The sequence below is a fragment of the Mustela lutreola genome, chromosome 6 (genome assembly GCF_030435805.1).
Source record: "Mustela lutreola isolate mMusLut2 chromosome 6, mMusLut2.pri, whole genome shotgun sequence".
NCBI lineage: Eukaryota > Metazoa > Chordata > Mammalia > Carnivora > Mustelidae > Mustela > Mustela lutreola.
The window spans coordinates 51,412,360-51,432,895 of record NC_081295.1 but is presented as its reverse complement, the minus strand read 5'-3'; the positions used below and the strand labels follow the sequence as shown (position 1 = coordinate 51,432,895).

The following is a 20,536-nucleotide window of genomic DNA, read 5'->3' as shown; positions in this document are numbered from 1 at the left end:
GGGCAAGGTGGAAAGTTTTTTTTGTTGTTAAGATAGACAAGATGACAGCACACTGATTCTCGAGTAGGAAGAAAATAGCAGAAAGAGGAAAGTGAAAGCTTTGAACAGAAGAGGAAAATAAATAAATCACAGAGGCTTGGGGCCTGAAACCCAAAAGAAATACAGAGCAGGAGTGGTTAGCCTGGCCCTGGACCTCAAGCAGGGGCTGACATTTCTTCTTCTGAGACTCTTTTGAAGGTAGGAGTAGGTGCCCCTTTATTTGTGTTTTTTGCTGAGTCCATTCCTGACAGCTGTCCTTTAAAGTTCGTTTTTGTTCCCTTTTCCACTTCCAGTGTCTCTTCTTAAACCTGTCCTATTGTTTTGTTATTGTTGTTGTTTCAAACTGCTTTTGGATTTTCATTCTTGCATTTCTTTGCCTGCTGTTGTAATTCTTGTCTAAGTCATCCCCACCTCCTGCCTTGGTTGTAGAAAAAGAAATGAGGAAAGCAGAGTTAACTAACTTGCCAGAAGTTAACTGGGTAATACACGGAGAAGTTCTTGTAAAATCCTAGAACAGTGCCTATCTAGTACTTTAAGGAGCTTTCTTAAACCAGTGGTTCTCAAAGTGTGGTTCCCAGACCAGCTGCGTCAGCATCAGTGGGACCTTGTTAAAAATCCAGATTCTCTGAGCCCAGTTCCTTACATAATCAGAAACTTGGGGTTAAAGCCCAGCAGCTTGTGGCTTAACAAACCGTCTAGGTGATTTCGATGAAAACTGAAGTTTGAGAACCACTGGTTTAAACAAATAAAAGTGAAACATATATTCAGGGAACATAGTAAGACTTCTCCAGAAAAGGGGTCGGTAGAGACCTGTTCATCCCCTGCCCCAGCCATCTGAGTGACAAATCAAGAGGGGTTTGTGGGCCAGCCTCTGAAAGATTTCATAATCCCAATCGATAATATGTAACCTTGTCACCAAAGAATTGAGAAAGTGTTCATTTAGAGCCTGAGAGAGCTGAGGCAGATAGTAGAAATGAGCAAAAATGAACAAACACTAGTAACATTAACATCACCCTAACAACTATGTTTCATACTGTTCAATGAAGTGTATATATAAATGTAATAGGAATCCGAGGAGTGGGTACTGTAGATTTTTGTTCTAGAACTTCTCTCCTCCCTCTTTCTCCTCCTTCCCTTCTCTCCCTCCCTCCATCCTTACTTCCCACATCCCTTCCTAAGAAGCACTGATACGTTCTGTCATTGAGGAGTCTGAATACATGTTTTCTAGCTTAGAAAATGTGCAGTTGTGGAAGACAGCTCCTCCCCTTTTTTCAGGGGAAACATCCTTTTAAATATCTATTTTAAGTAATTTCAAAGACATCTTGTAGGGGTAAAGTTGGGGATTAGAAATGCAAGATACTGTATCCTAAAAATCAGTAGAAAACCTTCAGTTGTGATTAAACTAGACTATTTTACCAATCCTTAAAAAGTACGTAATGTAACATAGCTAAAAAGAAATACATTGCTGGAAATGAATGCTAGCATGTTGCAGGCGATAAGACAAAATACATTTATTCATAAATAAAGTTTTGTATCATGCTCCTGGAACACACATACTTGCATTATGTTCTGGGCCCTACTGAGAACTAAATAGCTGTAACTTCAGCACAGAATTCCTAAATTGAATGTGAAGACAAAGCAAATGTCTCCGTGAAAGCAGCAGAAAACCAGCAGCAAGGTGCAGTGCTGGGGAGTGAGTATCTGTAGGGGAGGGGCCCTGCTTGGGGATCCCCTTGCCTCCTGTATGATTTGTGTAGTAGCACTCCTTTCAAGGAGGGGCAGCATTTCTCTTCTTATACTGCAGGGGAATGGTGGTCTTTTCACGCAAAGTCTCCAGTTTTGGAAACATCATTTACGTGAATTTTACAATTTAAGTTGCTTGTAAGGACCTCTTAGAGTGAATGTGAGGAAATGCATCAGAGAGTGCTCAGCTGTAGGGTATGTGTGCGGGGAGGAGGCCACAGGTTGTGAGTTGTTCTCAGCTTTCCGTTGTTTCACCTCACCCATTATTCTGTAATAAGCATGTGATAATTTTTCTTGTTGTCCATCTCTCCCGTTTCTCTTGGAGTCAGAGAGAAATATTGCCTGTGTGCCTTTAATACATTCAGACCATGTCTGCCAAGTTTTATGCTTTGAAATAAACAAGGGAAAGATTTTGTCCAGAGAAAGCGGGTTCTTAATGCTTGCACAAGCCTAGCTATAAAAATTCCTCATTACTCTTTTAATTAATAAGTCACATGAAGAACAAAGTCTACATTACTTTTGTGCCCTCCCTTGGTGCTTGATTCAGCAAGATCTCTCACACAGTAGTTTTTCAAAGATGTTTCTGGGCTTGATATTTGAATTATCACTTCTGATGGGGCTTATAAATATTTGTAGCAGAAATAATTTTCATGAGGTAAAGCAGACTTTTCTATGTAAAATCCAATGTAAGACATACAAAATGTCACCATTTATATCCGTTTGACAAATAACCACGTGGTGAAGAAGTAATTGATAAAAAATTTGAACAATGCTTCTGGTCTTTCTATGTACTTTTTAATTGTATTTGAATTATTCTAATTCATCGATAGAGCAGAATATGTAGAATTTATCCTCCCTCCCATTATTTCAAAAGTAATATTTTTGAAAAAAAAATGACCTTATTCTTCAACCCAGGTCATACAAAATAGATGGTAATTCTCATATTTTAATACCTGGTTTTGCTAATCAAAATTGTGCCTTTAATGACTCCGAAGTTATTTCCACCCGTGTATTTTATGAAGTGTTTATCCTCATCTGATTACTTTTTATCCTGTGAACCGCAAGGCATCTCATCATATCTGTAATTTCCAAGCAGGAGTCAGTCCAAAGTAGGCCAAGTCCATGCTGGTGGGCTGCTTTGTGTGGCTCTGCAGCTCTCTGATGTCTGGTGGGGCAAGCAGTACAGCGGGAGCTGGGCTTGGAGAACTGTATGCCTCAGTGAGCTGTACTTTTCCAGTTCTCTGAAATTTTTCTTTAAAGAAGTGCCTTGTCTGTGCACAGGCATTTGTGATGGTGAGCAGAGTGATAACAAACTTACCTGCTCACTTACCATTTTAATAGCAAATGCCATATGAATCTAGGCCTTTGGTACCTATAGGTCGGTGTGAAATAGAAGAGTACACAATTAATCAGATTTTCAACTTTAAATTTAAAATTTTATTATTTATTAATTTTAGGGTTTTTTTTTTAAGATTTTATTTATTTGACAGACAGAGATCACAAGTAGGCAGAGATGCAGGCAGAGAGAGAGGGAAGCAGGCTCCCTGCTGAGCAGAGAGCCCGATGCGGGGCTCGATCCCAGGACCCTGGGACCATGACCTGAGCTGAAAGCAGAGGCTTTAACCCACTGAGACACCCAGGTGCCACGAAAATTTTATTTTTGTTTTTAAAGTGTCTTTCTGAAAGGCTTTTCCTCCTTTTTGTTGGTAGCTCTAAGGCTAGAGTTCCAGGCTGTGGCCCTGAACCCTGCCCGTGCATTAGAATCACCTGGGGAGGGGGAGCTCTTAAAAAATCCTGATGCTCAGGTTGCCCCCCAGTCTATTTATATCAGAATCTCTGGGGGTTGGACTGAAGCATCTGTATTCTTTGACAATCTCTAGGTTATTCTAAAGTATGGCCAAGATTGAAAACCACTGGTTTAAGGCAAGCATTCATATTCTGTATTTAACTCAAATTCTCTTATTATCAGTTTCTTTTGTTGATCCCCTCCTAGTTCTAATTTCCTTATTTTACTAGGGTTTTCTCTGTAGTGTGCTGCAGTTCTTTATTATAAAAAGTAGAAGACATTGGTGTTGGCTCTTAGCAGGGAACATCTGACTAATGTCCTTTAATGTGATTTGAGAACATGGAGGCAACTGGGGAGAGGGGATGGCAGGTCTGTAGGCAGCTGGGAGAAAGACCATTCAGTTGTCTTTGTACATGTTTGCGTGTGTGAGTGGCATGGATAGGTTTGGAGTTGGGTGCTTGGTGGGGGATCTTAAGCTCTTCTGTGTGAATAGTGAGGAGCTATAAAACGAAGACTGGCATTTATGCCAATCTACTTTTTTTTTCTTCTGTAAGGTTAAATAGTAATGGATAGCTTATTTTATCCTGTGAAAGCAATATCATAAGGCATATGCATTTAAAAATTAGGGGATAGTTGTATTTCTGTGCTTCCTTCAATATTATTGATTATGTATAGTAGGTAGCTTATTGAGCAGTTATACACTTTAAAACGAATCTCTTTATGTGATTGCCATCATTTCTGTAGTGTTCAGGGTCCTTGAGTTAGTAGTAATACTGAGCAGCCAATGATGAGTCAAAAAGCCTCTAGAGAAAAGGACAAGTATCATTCCTTCTGTCAAATCATGTGTAATAGGTGACTTTCCATATAAGTTGGCTATGAAATCTTATTGGCAATACTTTGAGATATTCTTGAGAAACCTATATCTGTCAATGCGGGTTTTTTCTACTGTATGATTTGTAAGTAAATATTTAGTTAAGAGGGCACATAGTTATACCATAAACCTTGTGGCAATGTGGTCGGAATTTATGATTCTGATTTTAATACTGTTAACAACTTTATCAAGAATTCTCAGCTATTAAAATTACTTAAATAATTAAGAAAATATTTTCTAGATAGTTCTGTAGTAAATACTTTATCCAGCTACTTAAAATATTCTACATTTATTGGAAAGTAGCAGACACTCAAGTTTTTATGGCATGAATATCATGGAATTACTGGTTTACCAGAAGCATCTTGGAAGTAAATAGAAATGATGTGATGGTAACATCCATTCTGATATGCCTTTATTTTTATTTATTTTTTATTAACATATAGTGTTTTTTTTTTTAGGGGTACAGGTCTCTGATTCATCAGTTTTACAAAATTCACAGCACTCACCATAGCACATACCTTTCCTAATGTCCATCACCCAACCACCCCATCCCTCCCATGCCCTTTCCTCCAGCAACTCTAAGTTTGTTTTGTGAGATTAAGAGTCTCTTATGGGGTGCCTGGGTGGTTCAGTGGGTTAGGCTGCTGCCTTTGGCTCAGATTGTGATCCTAGGGTCCTGGGACTGAGTCCCGCATGGGGCTCCTTGCTCAGTGAGGAGCCTGCTTCTCTCTCTGCCTCTGCCTGCAGCTCTGCCTGTTTGTGTTCTCTCTCTGATAAATAAAAAATAAAATCTTTAGGGAAAAAAAAGAGTCTCTTATGGTTCGTCTCCCTCTCTGGTTTCATCTTGTTTAATTTTTCTCTCCCTTTCCTGTCTTGTTTCTCAAATTCCTCATAAGGAGGAATCATATCATATGACATCATATGATAATTGTCTTTTTCTGATTGACATTTCGCTTAGCATAATACCCTCTAGTTCCATCCACATTGTTGCAAATGTCAAGATTTCATTTTTAATGGCTGCATAATATTCCTTTGTATATACACACCACATCTTTATCCATTCATCTGTTGATGGACATCTAGGCCCTTTCCATAGTTTGACTGTTGTGGACATTGCTGCTATAAACATTCAGGTGCACGTACCCCTTCAGATCACTACATTTGTATCTTTGGGGAAATACCCAGTAATGCAATTGCTGGGTCATTGGGTAGTTCTATTTTTAACTTTTTGAGGAAATTCCTTACTGTTTTGCAGAGTGGCTACTCCAGCTTGCATTTCTGCCAACAGAAATGCCCCTTTCTCTGCATCCTCATCAACACCTGTCATTTACCGACTTGTTAATTTTAGCCATTCTGACTGGTGTGAGATGGTATCTCACTGTCGTTTTGATTTGTATTTCCCTGATGCTGAGTGATGTTGAACACTTTTCATGCTGACACACCTTTATATGAGGGAAGGGCAATGCCCAGAGCCCCCTGCTTAATATAAAACAATTCAATGCACCAATGACTGATCCTCATCAAGGTCAAACACATATGAGGTGCTCAATGATTAATTTAAGAATGCGCATTCATACATGAGGGAAGAAAGATCCAACAAAGGGAGAGTAGGTGTTATTGATGATGGGAAAGGTTGCTAAAGACAGATTCAGGAGGTAGATTGCTCATTGGGAGGAGCAAAAGGTTGGAGTTAGATGAATCTTGGTTGAATCTCAACTCTACCAACATTGGCTAAGTTCTTTAAGGCAGAGGTAAATGAAGATGATGATGATAAGAACAATGACAAGCAATCGAGGTTAATGGGGAATGTTTGGCACTGAGCTTCCTGACACATGGACAAAAAATAAATACCAGTTTTCTTCCTTCTTGGACTTGACAGTCAGATGGCAATTGTCATTGATTGCTTAGCAACAGAAAACCCCCCTTTTTTTTTTTTTTTTTTTTTTTTTGGACATGAGGATTTTGTTATTTAATTCTGTTTCTGTCTTGCAAAGACCTGGATCTGTCTGGCTTAGCAGATTATACCAGTGGGAAAGAAAAGAAAAGAGGTTTAAGGGTGTGCAAGAGTTTTTCCTCCCAGTAGTAAACTCATTCTCAGTTCCAGTCCAGTAGCAGAAGTGGAAGATTCTCAGGCCTGGCAGTCTGATTTCTTGTAGGAGTAAACTGCTTAGAAAATTTTGTATGAATTCAGCTGCTATCCTATTTAATTATTTTGAGAGATAAATTAATAGAACTTGATTTTCATTCTCTGTATTGTAACAAAAAGTTCTCATCTGACTTCTGTCCTGTTTTGATTTCTCCATCATGTAATTTTCAGTGCTCTCCTTCCACATGGACCCTACAATTTCTCGTGAGGAAAACATCATCACTCCTTGACTGTTTCAAGAGCTTTCTCTGGGTTAGGTTATCTGTCACCTTTGTTGTTGTTGTGTTGTTGTTGTTTTGCCTCTCCAGTTTTTCTTAAGATATGGTTAAGATCGTGTTTTAAGCAGTGATAGTTTTCCGTTGTCTTGGTGCAGGTTACATTCAAATTCTTTCCCATGGCAAACCCCAAATCTTTTGTCAGCCTTGTCCCCTACTCTCCTACACCTCTGCTTTCCCTCTGCTCTAGCTGTACTTTCCTGAGCTATTGCTGGGCCCCTGCTTCTGTACCCTTGTTCATGCACCTATAATCCCATCGACACTTGTACTGTACGAAATCTTTCTGGCTTGTCCCCAGTTTGAACTAACTCCTCTGTGTTCCTCACCAGATCACCTGTACCTCGATATCTCTCCTTAATACTAATGCCTTTTTCTGTGTAGTAGAGTTAGTTGTTGGCCTGCCTTTTTCTTAGTTCTTTAGGTAGGAGGCCTGCCAACTAGGTATATGACTTTCGGCCATATCCATATGTTCTTACTTACCATCTGGGTCCTCCCAGCCCTTATTGCAATGCCTTTACATTGTAGTGCTGAAAGTATCTGTTTTGTGAAATCATCTATTCTGACAAGGCAGGATATATTAAGTTTGTTTTACTTTCTCCCTGAAAAACATGTCTTAATTTCATTTTTAATGGGGAGATTATGTTGTTCTTTTGGTCAAGTTTATTTAATTTCCTAGGCCACTGATTTTTACAATGAGTGATGGATGAATGAACCATAATCCTAAAGCTATGCTGTACTGCTTTATAACCTTGGCCTCACAAAGTTATGAAAACCAGAATCCCTGAGAATGGACTTAATTTTCAGGATTATCACAATAGTAAAAATCAGTGGAAATGAGTTCTGCTTGGTTAGCAATAAATGTCTGCAAAAAATTGACTTTGAGCTCTCCTTTTTACTACTCACAAGACTGTATTTTAATTGTAATTGAAAGTATAATAATTGACTACCAAGCTGTCTCTTAATGTGCCTCTTTTTCAGAATTAAGAATATTTTTACTTTGTATCCTTATGTTAGAGAACACACTCTGTGGTATTAAGTATACGACTGTTGACCACATCCATATGTTCTTACAACGTTGTCATTTGCGGCTTTACTGGTAGACAGACTCTACTTCAGAAAAGGAGGTCAGCTGTGGAAATGCCTATGTTTCCAGAATATCACATGTGAATGATTCTTGATCTTCATAGCAAGCCTGTAATTAGTTAATATACATAAGGCATATGATGAGCTATTATGTCATCTATCAAATGTTGTATTCCATTGTGAAATGAAAGACACCTGAGTCCTAGACTCAAAATTGGTCAATTATAGTCTTTCTCTATTTCTGGACTGTCAGTCTAAGGTTATCAGTATTCTCAGGTTTTGTAAGATTTAAAGAAAAGGGTCATTTATGTGATTCTACAATGAAATAATCTTTTTATCTCTGAGCCTTCTTGATGCTTTTCTTGTAATGCTTTTACAAAATTCATTTAGCAGAAATGGCTGATTATGAGGTCAAAAAGTATTTTGCAATTTGGGAACCAAATTTCATGAGCCAACATTTTATAATTTCTTTTTGGTACCTGCAAGATCCATTATCAGATTCCTCTTGGAGTGATATCTCTGTATGAAAAGGAGTGGTAATTTCTGATCCCTGCAAGGGTCAGTGAGGGTCATGGAGCAGGGTCTCCTCACCTGGATCTACAGACTTGATGGGGATTGTTAGCTCCCTGGGGAGGTAGACATCAAGGCTTTGAAAGACATCCTTTGAAAGGATGATGGGTGTGTATTACGGCTTGTATTATAATAGTCAACATTTGGAAGAAACATTATCTTTTGTCACCAAAATTGAAGATTAAAAGGGATTACATGAATGTTTTGTGTATCCTAAGACTTTGGGAAGCCTAAGTTATTTGAAGATATATGTTTAGCATTTACCTGGGAACAGAATGAAGTGTTAATGATTCTGAAATAAATAAGAAGGTGCTATTGGAAGGTGGTATTGCCCTGCATGGGTATAAATAAAATGGTAATTTCGATGATACTAGGAAAATAACAGTGATTGTCTTAATTTTGTGTTTTCTTGTTTCATAGAAAGCGATCTCCTTAGCGTCTGTGATTGTCAGTGAAGTTTTAGAAGAAATATTGGTTTTAGTTGTAAATAGTAACTATTTGATAGTTGGGTTTTTTTTTTTTTTAAGTTTTATTTACTTGAGAGAGCATATGCATGCACTGGGGTGGGGAGCGGCAGAGAGAGAAAATCCAAGGGTGGACTCCCTCCTGAGCACAGAGCTCAACACTGGGCTCAGTCTCAAGACCCATAAGATCATAACCTGAGCCAAAACCAAGAGTCAGACTCAACTGACTGAGCCACCCAAGTGTCCCACTATTTGACAGCTTTTTAACAAAGCCTAGTTTTCATGGACTGGTTTCAATATAATAATAAAATTTTGAAACCAGAACCCATAACCATAAGCTTATACAAGGCAGGCTTTAAAAAAATGTTCAAGTCAGAGGGAGGACTTATTTCCAGAGATGCAGCTGAGGCTTAGACCATCCCTGTAGCAGTTATCTGGTTGAGATCTCTCTCTGCTTGATCTGAACAAATGCACATCAATTAGAGAAAAATGTGCTTGAATCCATATCAGGCAGGTCAGTGGTCATGCACGGGCCACGCCTGCAAACATAGGTTTTCAAGTTGCATGGTACTTTATAAGATGGGTGTAATTTAGAGAATGGAATTGAAACGTGAAAAATTTGGAAGGTGAATTAAAATGAGAGACTTCTTATGCTTGTTCAGGTGTGATATAGTAAACATTATAATTAGGTGTGGATGTTCATGGGTTGGAAAATTACAGGTAGCTGAAAGTCAGTTTAAAAAACCAACTTATCTTTTTCAATACAATATTGAGGATCTTCTAAAATAGCCCAAATAATTAACAGGTAAGTATTTACATGTATGATATTTGCTTAGTACTGTGCTCGACTTCCAAGGTTGGAAAGAAGAAGTTTTCTTGCTATATCTTTTGAGTTTATTATTTGGTTGGAGAGGCAAGATCTCCTGAGATGGACACATAGGGGGACACTACATATGATATATATAGTTTCATCTGGGGTTATATTTATTCATATTCATTCATTCATTAGTTGATTCATTTCTTCAATAAAAACTGATTTCTGGAGGCTGTGGTGGGAAAAAAAAAAAGATGAAGAAGAACTAGAATCAATATTCACATGGAGGAGACAGACAAATAACAAGTAAACTATTAATTGGGAAAAATTCTGAGAGAGTTAAAAGCTGTGAAAAAAATAAACAAGGTTGAAGTGATGGAATGACTGTGGATGGGGCAGAGCTGCTAACAGACTGGGTGGTCAGACTGACCTCAGTGAAAGGGAGGTGTTTGAACAGGGTCATCCAAGTGGCCCCTGAGGCAGGAACTAGCTTGCATGCTCAGTGAGCGGACACAGAGCAGAGGGAGTGAGATGAGACCCGAGAGAGGCCAGGAGTGCAGGCGATGCAGGGCTTGTTCCAGTGGGTAGGACTGGCAGCACAGTGGAAATCGTTTGGTGAGCATGAAGCGGGAGCTTTGAACTTTTTGCTGTGGTTGCTGTCTGAAGAATGTAAGTGGGAGGAGAAGCAGACTGCTGAGTAGGAGCCCAAGGCTATGGTCCTTTCGGGACATGATGCTGGCTTAGATAAGGTGGCAAGAGACAGCTAGAATATATAAGGCTCTACTATGGTAAAATAGAAAATAGAGTGGCAAAGATGACCCGGAGAAGAATTGCAGCTGAACTCTGAAAGATTAAATGTGAATTCAACATGAACAGATAAAGAGGAAATAGATATTTCTGGGATATTTGAAGATGGGATTGGGAATGGCATGAGTGGACCACAATCCATTTTTGTGCTATCCAAAGAAAGCAGAGTAACTATAAATTAATCTAAGATAGTGGTTCTTGCACTAAAATCACCTAGGGATCTCTAAAAAATACTGACTTCTGGGTTCTACCCCTAAGATTCTGGCATGGTACTTAGCATGGAATGTGGTCTGGCACTGGAATTTTGAAATGTTCCAAAGGCACTTAAATGTGTAGGTAAGGTTGAAAACCACCACTGTATAGTCTTGTAAGTAGACCTGTAGCCCAGCAAGAAATCCACGAAGCAGGCTGAGTGCATAAGTTTGGGAGTAGTGCAAAGTAGTGCTTTTGAGATTTAATTATGAGACTCCCCTGAGATGTTTATTTAAAAAAAAAAAAAAAGTTCCTGGAGCCCTTTCCTGGAAATACTGATTAATTGTACCTATGAATACTTAATTTTAATATGTTCCCCTTATGGTGATATAGGTTGGGAAAAACTGCACTGGGTAAAAGATCTCATTGCTTCTGATTTTTGATAAAGAGAGTGAAGTGGACACATCAGTGGAAATGAATGCCAACCTCAGTTGTCCAGGAGGGTGGGCTTGGAGGACAAATGTGGCTTGAAGGTAGCATCTTAACGATACAGAATGTAAGCTGTTGGAACACTGGTCAAGAGCTGAAGTCAAAACAGTGGCATCGAGGGCTCGGTGGAAAACAAATTCGGGTAAACTCTCTTGGAAAGATATTTGGTCAAGGAGAGATTAGAGATGTGTAGGATCTCAGCAGGAAGACTAACTGGGGCTAGATTGTGGAGAGCTGTGTCATAGGCCATTCACAGCATTGGGAGGCCAGTGAATGTGGTGTGTTGCTGATGTCCATGATTATATCATTTTTACCAATTCTGCGTAGTGTTCATAACATCCACACACTGATGTAGTTATGCAGGTGGATTCATTGGTTCACTTGATGGAGGCTTCTATGTTCATGGGTTTGTTGTTATTCTGTAGGGCTGTAATATATGTGCTCACTATCTCTCAACATGGTATTTCCTGTTTGTTAGGAAATGAAATCAGCTCTATGCTTTTTATCTATACTGGATATCTTTGCCCCCAGATGACTGAGAAATTGCTTTTTCTTACCAACTTCTAATTTTGTCCTAAAACTCTTTCCCGTTAGAGAAATTCTGTTGTTCATTTATTCAGCCCCTTTTTATTCAATAGCTGTTCAGTACAAACAATGTGAAGAATGTAAAGAGAGATGGGTCTATGCCCTGTCCATTGGATCACACAATCTTTTGAGAGCAAGATCACATCACTAATTATACCAGAGACTATGAATCTATGGTCTAGAGGAAGATACTGATGTTTAGAGGAGAGAGTGATTATTTTGTTTTAGAGAATAGGACTTTAAAATTCTTTTTGAAGATTGGTGCTGAGTTTACAGGATGGGTAGGATTTAGAAAGCTATGGATAGTAGGGGTATTTCAGGCAAGAGGGAACAGTGTAAAGCACAGGCACAAGAATCTGGTGGCAAATGATCTAATTTGACTGTGGCATACAGAGCATGAGGAGGTATTCTGGAAAATAAGATGAAAAACTAGGTTGGAGCCTATTAGGAAGAGGTGTGACAGCCAGTGGAAAACATGCTTTATTCTGTAGGCAGCAAGGAGCCTTTGGAGATTTTCCAGCAAGAAAATAGAAGGAAATAGAAGGAAAACTAGTGCTATGCGTGTGTCAAACAGTATGCTTTCTGAAAGTGGTTCCTTTAGGTAATCTGAGGTTTAGATTATTTGGGCGCAGTAACTAGGCATCGTGTTTAGGGCTGTTTGGAAAAGGGAGGAGCTAGAGACAGGAACAGCCCGGTCATTGCCCATATCTTATGTGTAATTATTTTGACATGGGAAAAAACATATGATATAAGAAAGGTTTCTATTGATTGATTTAATTTCTCTTGAGCTCTCCCACTCAATATTCCAGGCTCTGGGCTATGATGGTAAACCAGCAGTCCAAGACTATCACAGAGTATATATTTTGGGGGTGGGACAGATCATACTGGCAGAAAATAATCAGGTAGTGACAAGTGAGATTTAGAGAATGAAAATAGGGAGTCGTGACTGAGAACGATCTGGTGGCTTCTTTAGACTGAGGTCTTAGTCACATAAGGTCTCTTTGAAGAAGTGATATTTTAATAGACATTTGAGTGATAATGAGGAGCCAGCCTTGAGAAAATTGGGGTTGAGGGTGAAGGGAGCATCCCAGGCAGAGGGAATTGCCCTAAATGGGAACAACCTTAGTGAATCTAAGGAACAGAACGGTGAGGTAGGATCAACATTATTTGTCAATGGAGTATATGTGGGTATTAAGGAGGAAGTCAGAGTTGGCCCTTAGGTTTCAGATGTTGGAAACAGAGAATGATAGCAGTGTTATTGGGGAATTGGGCCAAGTGCAAGTGAAGGATGCTGCTTCTTTTGGACTTGTGTGGTTTAAAATGCCAAAAGCTGGGACTTGAGCTTGGGAGAGGAGATAGGATGGGACATGGAACTTGGAGAATCATCTGCCTAACAGAGTTCGTTGAGGCCACAGGAAAGCTGGGGACATCCGGGAAGTTGGAACAGGAAGAGATAGACAAAAACAACAATGAGGAAGGTTTAAATTGGCAAACTCAGAGATGAGAGAGATGGGGACAAGCAGGAAATTCAGGGTCTGACCACTGAGCATGGGAGGAATTGCACCATCAAGTGGTCCTGGAGCACCCTGACACCAAATGCACTATTTTGTTTTGTGAACCTAATGCAGTGAAGACAATTCTGTTAAGATGAATCATTCCATTAGCTTATGATTTCATGCATTTGACATTGCTTTCTCTCTTGGTGTATTCAAAACTAGAATTAGGATGCCAGCTACTAGAGTGGAGTTAAACAAAACTGTAAGCTTTTCTTTGTCAGCATTTCTCAAGTATGCTTTGCAATGTGCCAAAACATATCCTTCCAGAGACAGAAGACAAATAATTGTTTTAAAGTGAAACACTGTCATTTCAGAACTGTGTGTACTTGAAAATAGCAATTTCTGTTTGACCACCAGGTGGCGAAAACACTACTTTTAAATAGCTCAATTCATCAGTACATGTGAGTGACCATTACTACTAACAAATCATAGTTGGTAGTGACCAGTATATATGCCCATGATGACATTTCGGTGCATTTGAAGAAATGCAATTTGATTTCAGTCTTTGTTAATAGGTATATTCAACAAGTATTCACACCACCAACTATGTAGGAGGTGCACATCAGAAAACAGAAATTCCCAGATTAGTAAACTCTGTGTCTGTCCTCAAGAATCTCCCCCTTTCAAGAGAGAGTCACTCATACACTCAGACCACGTTGATGAGAGCAGTAATAGACGTATGTATAAGGTACATGATAGCCCAGATGGGGCATGGTTTCCTCTGCTCTGGGGCAGAGCAGGGAAGGTTTCAGAGAGGATTTGAATCAGGGTTTGAGGCATCAGTCCATCTCTGGGTTATAGCGTAAGAACACACCACATTGTGGGAACAACTTGTGGAAATCCATAGTTGTATGAATCAGCATGGTGTGTTTTGGTACACTGTAAGGGGTTAATATTACTTATATATAAGTAAGAGTGAGGATGGAGGCATGGCTGGAGAAATAAGCAAGGGCCACACAGTGAAAGACTCTGTGGGCCAAGCTGAAGATCTTGGAGGACTCTTAGCCAGTAAAGGAAGCCATTGGAAGGTTTTAAGGATTGTAATCCTGTGATCAAACTAGTATTTCAGCAGGGTCAGTTCAGAATGTGGCCTAGAAGAGGACAGAACCAAAGGCAGGTAGATCAGTTGGGCAAGGGTACTATAGTCATCAGTGTAAGAGATGATGATGGTGTGAACTAGAGCAGGGGTAGGGGATTAGGGAAGGACAGGTTCATATGTGAAATGATGGTTGATTTTATGTATCAACTTGACTGTGTCACCTAATGCCCAGATATTTGGTCAAGCATTACTATAGATATGTCTGTAACAGTGTTTTGGACAAGATTAACATTTGAGTAGACTGAGTAAAGCAGACCACCTACTCTAGTGTGGATGGACTTCATCCAATCAGTTGAACTCAAGAGAACAAAAAGGCTGAGTAAGAGTGAAGAGTGAATTCCTTTTTCCTGACTGCCTTTGAGCCGGGGCATTGGTCTTTTCCTGCCTTTGAACTCGACCTGAAACATTGGCTCTTCTTGGGGCTCAAGCCTGCTGGCTTTCAGACTGGAACTAACACTGTCAGCTTTCCTTTGTAGGCCTTTGTAGTTGCACTGGAACTATGTAACACCATTGCTCTCCTAGGTCTCCAGCTGGCTGACTGTAGATCTTGGGATTTCTTAGCCTCCTAATTACATGAGCCATTGCCTTAGGGTAAAACTCTTTTCACCCACTCTCTCGTCTATAAATCCTAGTGGTTCCATTTCTCTGGAGAGTCCTGACTAATGCAGCTCTGGAAGGTGGAATCAGCATAACATGGCATTTTGCTGTATGTGGAAGGTGAAGCAAGTTGCCAAGGCGATCCCTCCCCTGGACCGGGTGACTTGAGAATAGTCTTGATATGGGCTGAAGTTGGTGGTATGCAGTACAAACAAGAATTGTATGTTTATGTGTGCAGTGAATGAAGATGATTTGTACACTTTATAAACAGAAAGTTCATGGGATTTTCCAGGTATACAGAAAAAGATGCCTTTTAGACAGTTGGTTCTCTAGGTCTACTTACATAAGTAATGTAAAGACTGTAGAAATAGATGACAAAAGGCATTAAGATTTGATGTGGATGTGGGGCGCCTGGGTGGCTCAGTGGGTTAAAGTCTCTGCCTTTGGCTCAGGTCATGATCCCAGGGTCCTGGGATCGAGCCCCCCCATTGGGCTCTCTGCTAAGCAGGGAGACTGCTTCCTCCTCCCTCTCTCTCTGCCTGCCTCTCTGCCTATTTGTGATCTCTGTCAAGAAAATAAATTATATCTTTAAAAAAAAAAGATTTGATGTGGATGTGAAAATCTGGGGGTGGAGGCAGCAGAAAATACATTTGATTCAGGGGTGGGCCTTTCTAGGGTAGGATGTGTAGTAGGTGGGCACAGCTCTATTTTGTTGAGCATGCTTGAGATCCACTCTTAAATGGAAGTGGGATGGAGATGGAATTTAACAACTTAAAGAAGATGAAAGAGACAAGGTCTTAGTAAAATGGAACTGAAAGTCTATGAGATCCAGAGTATGAGAGGGACTGTAGAATAGTTTGGACAGGTTATGTAGTCCTAACTGGTATCTTATTCTATGCACTTTTATATGTGATGTCATACTTTAGCATAATTTAGATTCTTGGTATCTTTTATCATTTAATAACAATAGCTATTATCTCTGAGCACTTAAAATGTGCTGGACTCTGCTTGATCAGGACGTGTGTGTATTTACTTCACTGTCTCTTTACATCTAAGGACAAATGTGTTGGTTAGATCCTATCAAATGATTTAGAGAGAAATTACAGTCCTCAATCCCTTTAGCCTATAAACAAATTAAGAGAGAAGTGTCATTTGACTTCTGCTTCACCTTCATCCCTCCTGGAAAAACAGGAGTTACAGAAAGTTTCAGTAGCATGGCTTCCTTTTCTCTTTTCTCCTTTGGGTACGATGCTTTATTAGTCAAGCTTCGAGGATTATTTTGAGAAAAGTCTTTCAGGCAAATGAGTAGACTCTCAGTAGAATGAGTTCTGTAAGACTCATTTAAAGAGGCAGAGGGGTATGTACAGAACCTGGCAGAGGAACACACAGGCCTCTTTGCTATGGTTAGAAGATGATTGGACTTGGAACTGAGTAATTGGTTTTGCTTTTCTCTCTGTGGCTTTTCTTAGACCTCTTAATCAAGGGGAGCCTGCACTTCCTTATCGGTAAATTAAGAATAATAATAACGCATGGTCAAGGGTTGTTGGGAACAACAATTGAATTATTTGATGAAACTGCTTTGTAAAGTGAAATGTGAATATAAGATCGTTCTATTCATTTTGACAAAGTGCTTTTAATGCTGAAGCCATGTTGCATAAAAGCTCACTGTGGTTCTCGCTGGTAGAATTTATGCACTCCTTTAGGGCACTGAAAGGACATTCCTCTCTGTGTGTGGTTTCCCACATTGGCGTCTCCAACATATGCCCTCATCATTCTTTTCTGCGGGTGCAGAAATGAAGCATCCAGAAAGAATGATGGTTAGTTTGTGTATTCCTATGCCCAGAGCACATGCATGGGTAGAACTATTCCCTGCAAATAGGTACCAATCAGCACATGAAGGAGATGAGATGGAGTGGTTGTGACTTGCCAGAAGGTACATCAGTGAGCGGTGAAAAGCAGAAACAAGAAAACAGCTTTTTGCTTCCCAGTTCAGTTGTTTGTAGAATTCATTTTAGGTCTTCCTGAAATCATCACCCATGAAGTTCAGCTTACCTTGATGGGAAGTTGAGGTGGTTCATGAAATATTGAGACTTGTGTTCACTTTCTTAGTGAAGAACCATTTTGAATTCCATGAAAGAAAAACATAATCTACCTAAATAATTAACATAATCCCCCACCCTTTCCTTTTGTGAAGAGTGAGAAGTCATTTCAAACATTTATTCTTGCTCATAAGAAAAAGAAATTGTTGGCTTAAAATGAGCAGGCTGTGTGTGCCTTGTTTAGTGTAGAAATGGCCATATGGTTAAAAGCTTTGCGGATAGTTCACTGTTTGGGTTACCACCACGTTTTTGAACTTACTGTGTTATCCCCTTAACACGGAGTACAGATACTGTTGTGATAATTAGCAAGCACATAATTGCCCATTTCTAGTGGTTATGGCAGATACTTCTTAATTGAATGAACTCTAAATTAAAGTCTGATCTTCTCATTTTGCCTCATCATTGCCTTCTATTTGTATAGAGCAACAAAAGAGCAATAAATTAGATTTACAAATGTAAGATGTTCCTTTCTTCATTCTTCCGGTGCTTTGATCAACTAGTACCCCCCCATCTCTAACTTTAAAAAATGACTATAAGGTGAGATCTCTTTTAACTTCCTATATGCTAAGGGTATATTTTTTTCTTTTTTTCTCTTTTTCTTTTTTTGACATCCCATACATTCTCATTCTCTTTCCTTCAGCCTTAAAGGAAGCAAATTATTCTGCATCACTAAGCACAACCCATCCACTGGGGTCCTCGTCCCAGTCTTCCCCTGCCTTCTCCAGAGCTTTTTACATTTTTTCTCATTTCTCCAACTTTTGCTTCTGTGTTATTTTTTTCTTCCTAGTCTATAATTGCTCAAATTTCTCCCAATTTGACATGCCACATTTGCCTGCAATTACTCTCTCATTTTATACTCTCCTGATCCAACTCCTCAGAAGCCTCAGCCAGGCCTTTTTGACTTTCTGCCCATTCACCCCCATTGATCTCTGGCCTCTGTCTCCCCCCTCTCCACCCCCTGGCCAAACCCTGACTGAGCAAAGCTTCTGTGGATACAATCACTGGTGATTTTCTAATGAGTAATGTCAATGTATTTTTCTCAGCTTTTTATTTTATGGATTTCTCTATTGTGTGTAAGTCTCCTTGAAACTTTTTCCTTGACTTTCATAATACAGTCATTTTTATTCCTTTTGTACCTCTTTAATTGTTTCTTCTCTGTCTCCTTAATCATTTTTCCCCCCTCTACTCAGCCCTCAAATACTGATACTCCTCAGAACAGAAGATCAAAGTGTGACCCTGAGGAGTATCAATATACAAAGATATAAGATATCTTGTGGTTTCCTCTCTATCTTTCAAGCTTGACACAGAGCTGAATGAGAGATAAGTGACCTGAAAATACATGGGGGAGTCACCTCTGCTTTCTACCAGAGATAGTCAGCTTAAGCAATTTCTTTTTGATTTTTTATACTACTCGTTTTTAAGTGTTTAGTATGTTTTTGCATGCTTCATTTAGTATTTTAAGTTAGAAAAATCTATCTAGTTGTTTTGGTTTTCTATTTTTATTTTTTATTTTTTGAGAGATAGGGAGAATGAGCATGAGCAGGGTGGGAGGGGCAAAGGGAGATGGAAAGAATCCTAAGAAGGCTGCAGGCTCAGTGTGGCTCCCAACACAGGGCTTGATCTCATAATCCTGAGATCATGACCTGAGCTGAAATCAAGAGTTGGATGCTTATTCAACTGAGCCACCCAGGTGCCCCTGTCTAGTTTTTATATGAAAAAATGTTAGCTACAGGAAGATAACACTTCTCTTCCTTTGTTTCAGGAGACCCATCTTCCCAGCTGCAGGCTCAGGATCCTGGAAGTTCTGAAAATACATTAAGTCTGCTGGAAGATTCTGGGTGTGAGTTATCCAATGAGCAGAGAAGTGAACCTTCAGAGATGGCCCAGCATTTTGTGGAGAGCTGCAGCCCCACGTCCTTTCTACCTCTGCCCATTGTGAAAAGACATTGTGCCACTGTGGAAAATCCTCTGTCTTCCCACATGCATTTCTTGCAACATCTACTCGAACTGAAGAACGTGACAGAATCAAGGAATCTGAAAACAGACTTAAGCCACTTTGAAAATGACTTTTCCACAGTATCTGACTCTGTTTTTCAGTTGTTGGATGGTCTGATCACTTTTTACCGTAACCCCAGATTTCCTTCTTCAAGCTTTTGGGAAGAAGCTGTTAATACTTTAGCTGGACTGATCAGTGATAGTAACTTATCTAATCATATTCTTAAAAAATGCTCCAAGAAGTTGGAAGAATTTGAGAAAACCCTACTACAAGTTATTTTAAGGAGCAACCATATAAATCGGGTAAGTACTAAATCTGTTTATGAAATAATATGTCAGTGGTTTTGGTGAACATTCTGTTTGGATAATGTTAATTGATATGCCTTAGACTCCTGGTTCAGAGCCTCCAGTTAAACTTCCTTTTTGGAGCCATCTGGGCTCTCACGCATTGTCATGTCCCCTCTTCTGGACTCTGATCGTTATAGCACGCACTGGTCTCTACACAGCTACCTGTGCTTCCAGCTTGTACTTCTCTGCTTTGCCTTGTTATTGTCCTGCTTTTTATTATTATCCTTGATTTCTTATCTTCTTTTGTTTTCCCCTGCCTATGTTTATGTCCCATTGATCAAAAAGTCTCAATATTTTTCCAAAAACCACTAGCATTTAATGGTTTCCCAATCTATAACTTCAGTGGGTGTTAAATTCCTTATGATGGATTACCTGTACTGTACTGAATTTGTTCTTTTTCTGGCATTGACTAGCAGATGCCTGGAGGTCAAAGAATATTTCTCTCTTCTTTTAGAATTTCCAGTGTAAGTGGCATAATACCCCACGGACCCTCTAAATGAGTAAATTGGCTGAGGAACCCATAACATATGGCTTTATTATGTTTTGTTTTGTTTTGGTTTCCTTCCTTATTTAATGTGGCTTAGTAAGGTTGACTCAGGGATTCTTTTTTAACAAGTGACATTGAGGTAACCTGACAGTTGCTTTTTTGTTTGGCTCTTGAGACATAAGGGATTTTTTAATTTAATTTAATTTAATTTAATTTTTTTTTGGTATTACTTCCTATCATTCTTAGGCTCCAACCCCTTCTTTGGGAAATTCCAAATGCATTCACATTTTAATCCTTCTAACTGACTACTTAAAATATCACAGAGGAGACTAAAAGGTCTAACTGACTTACCAGCTGTACTTCACTATAGGCAAAAAGTTGTTCGATCTTGTTTCTTTTGATACATCATGGGCTGGTGTTTGTCCTCAGTGCCATTATCTGAATTTTGTCCAATGGAGGCTTTTCCTGAATTTTTAAAACTCTAACAAAAT

The 20,536-nt window shown here is 39.4% G+C and overlaps 1 protein-coding gene across 1 annotated transcript in view; it reads left to right on the top strand.

Annotated features, from left to right (window-relative positions):
- Positions 1-20,536, top strand: part of MEI4 (meiotic double-stranded break formation protein 4) — a 239,459-nt gene that overhangs the window by 44,768 nt on the left and 174,155 nt on the right. Inside the window, exon 3 of the mRNA XM_059177240.1 lies at positions 18,978-19,513. Coding sequence (XP_059033223.1) covers positions 18,978-19,513 — 536 coding nt within the window. The remainder of the gene's footprint in view (positions 1-18,977; positions 19,514-20,536) is intronic.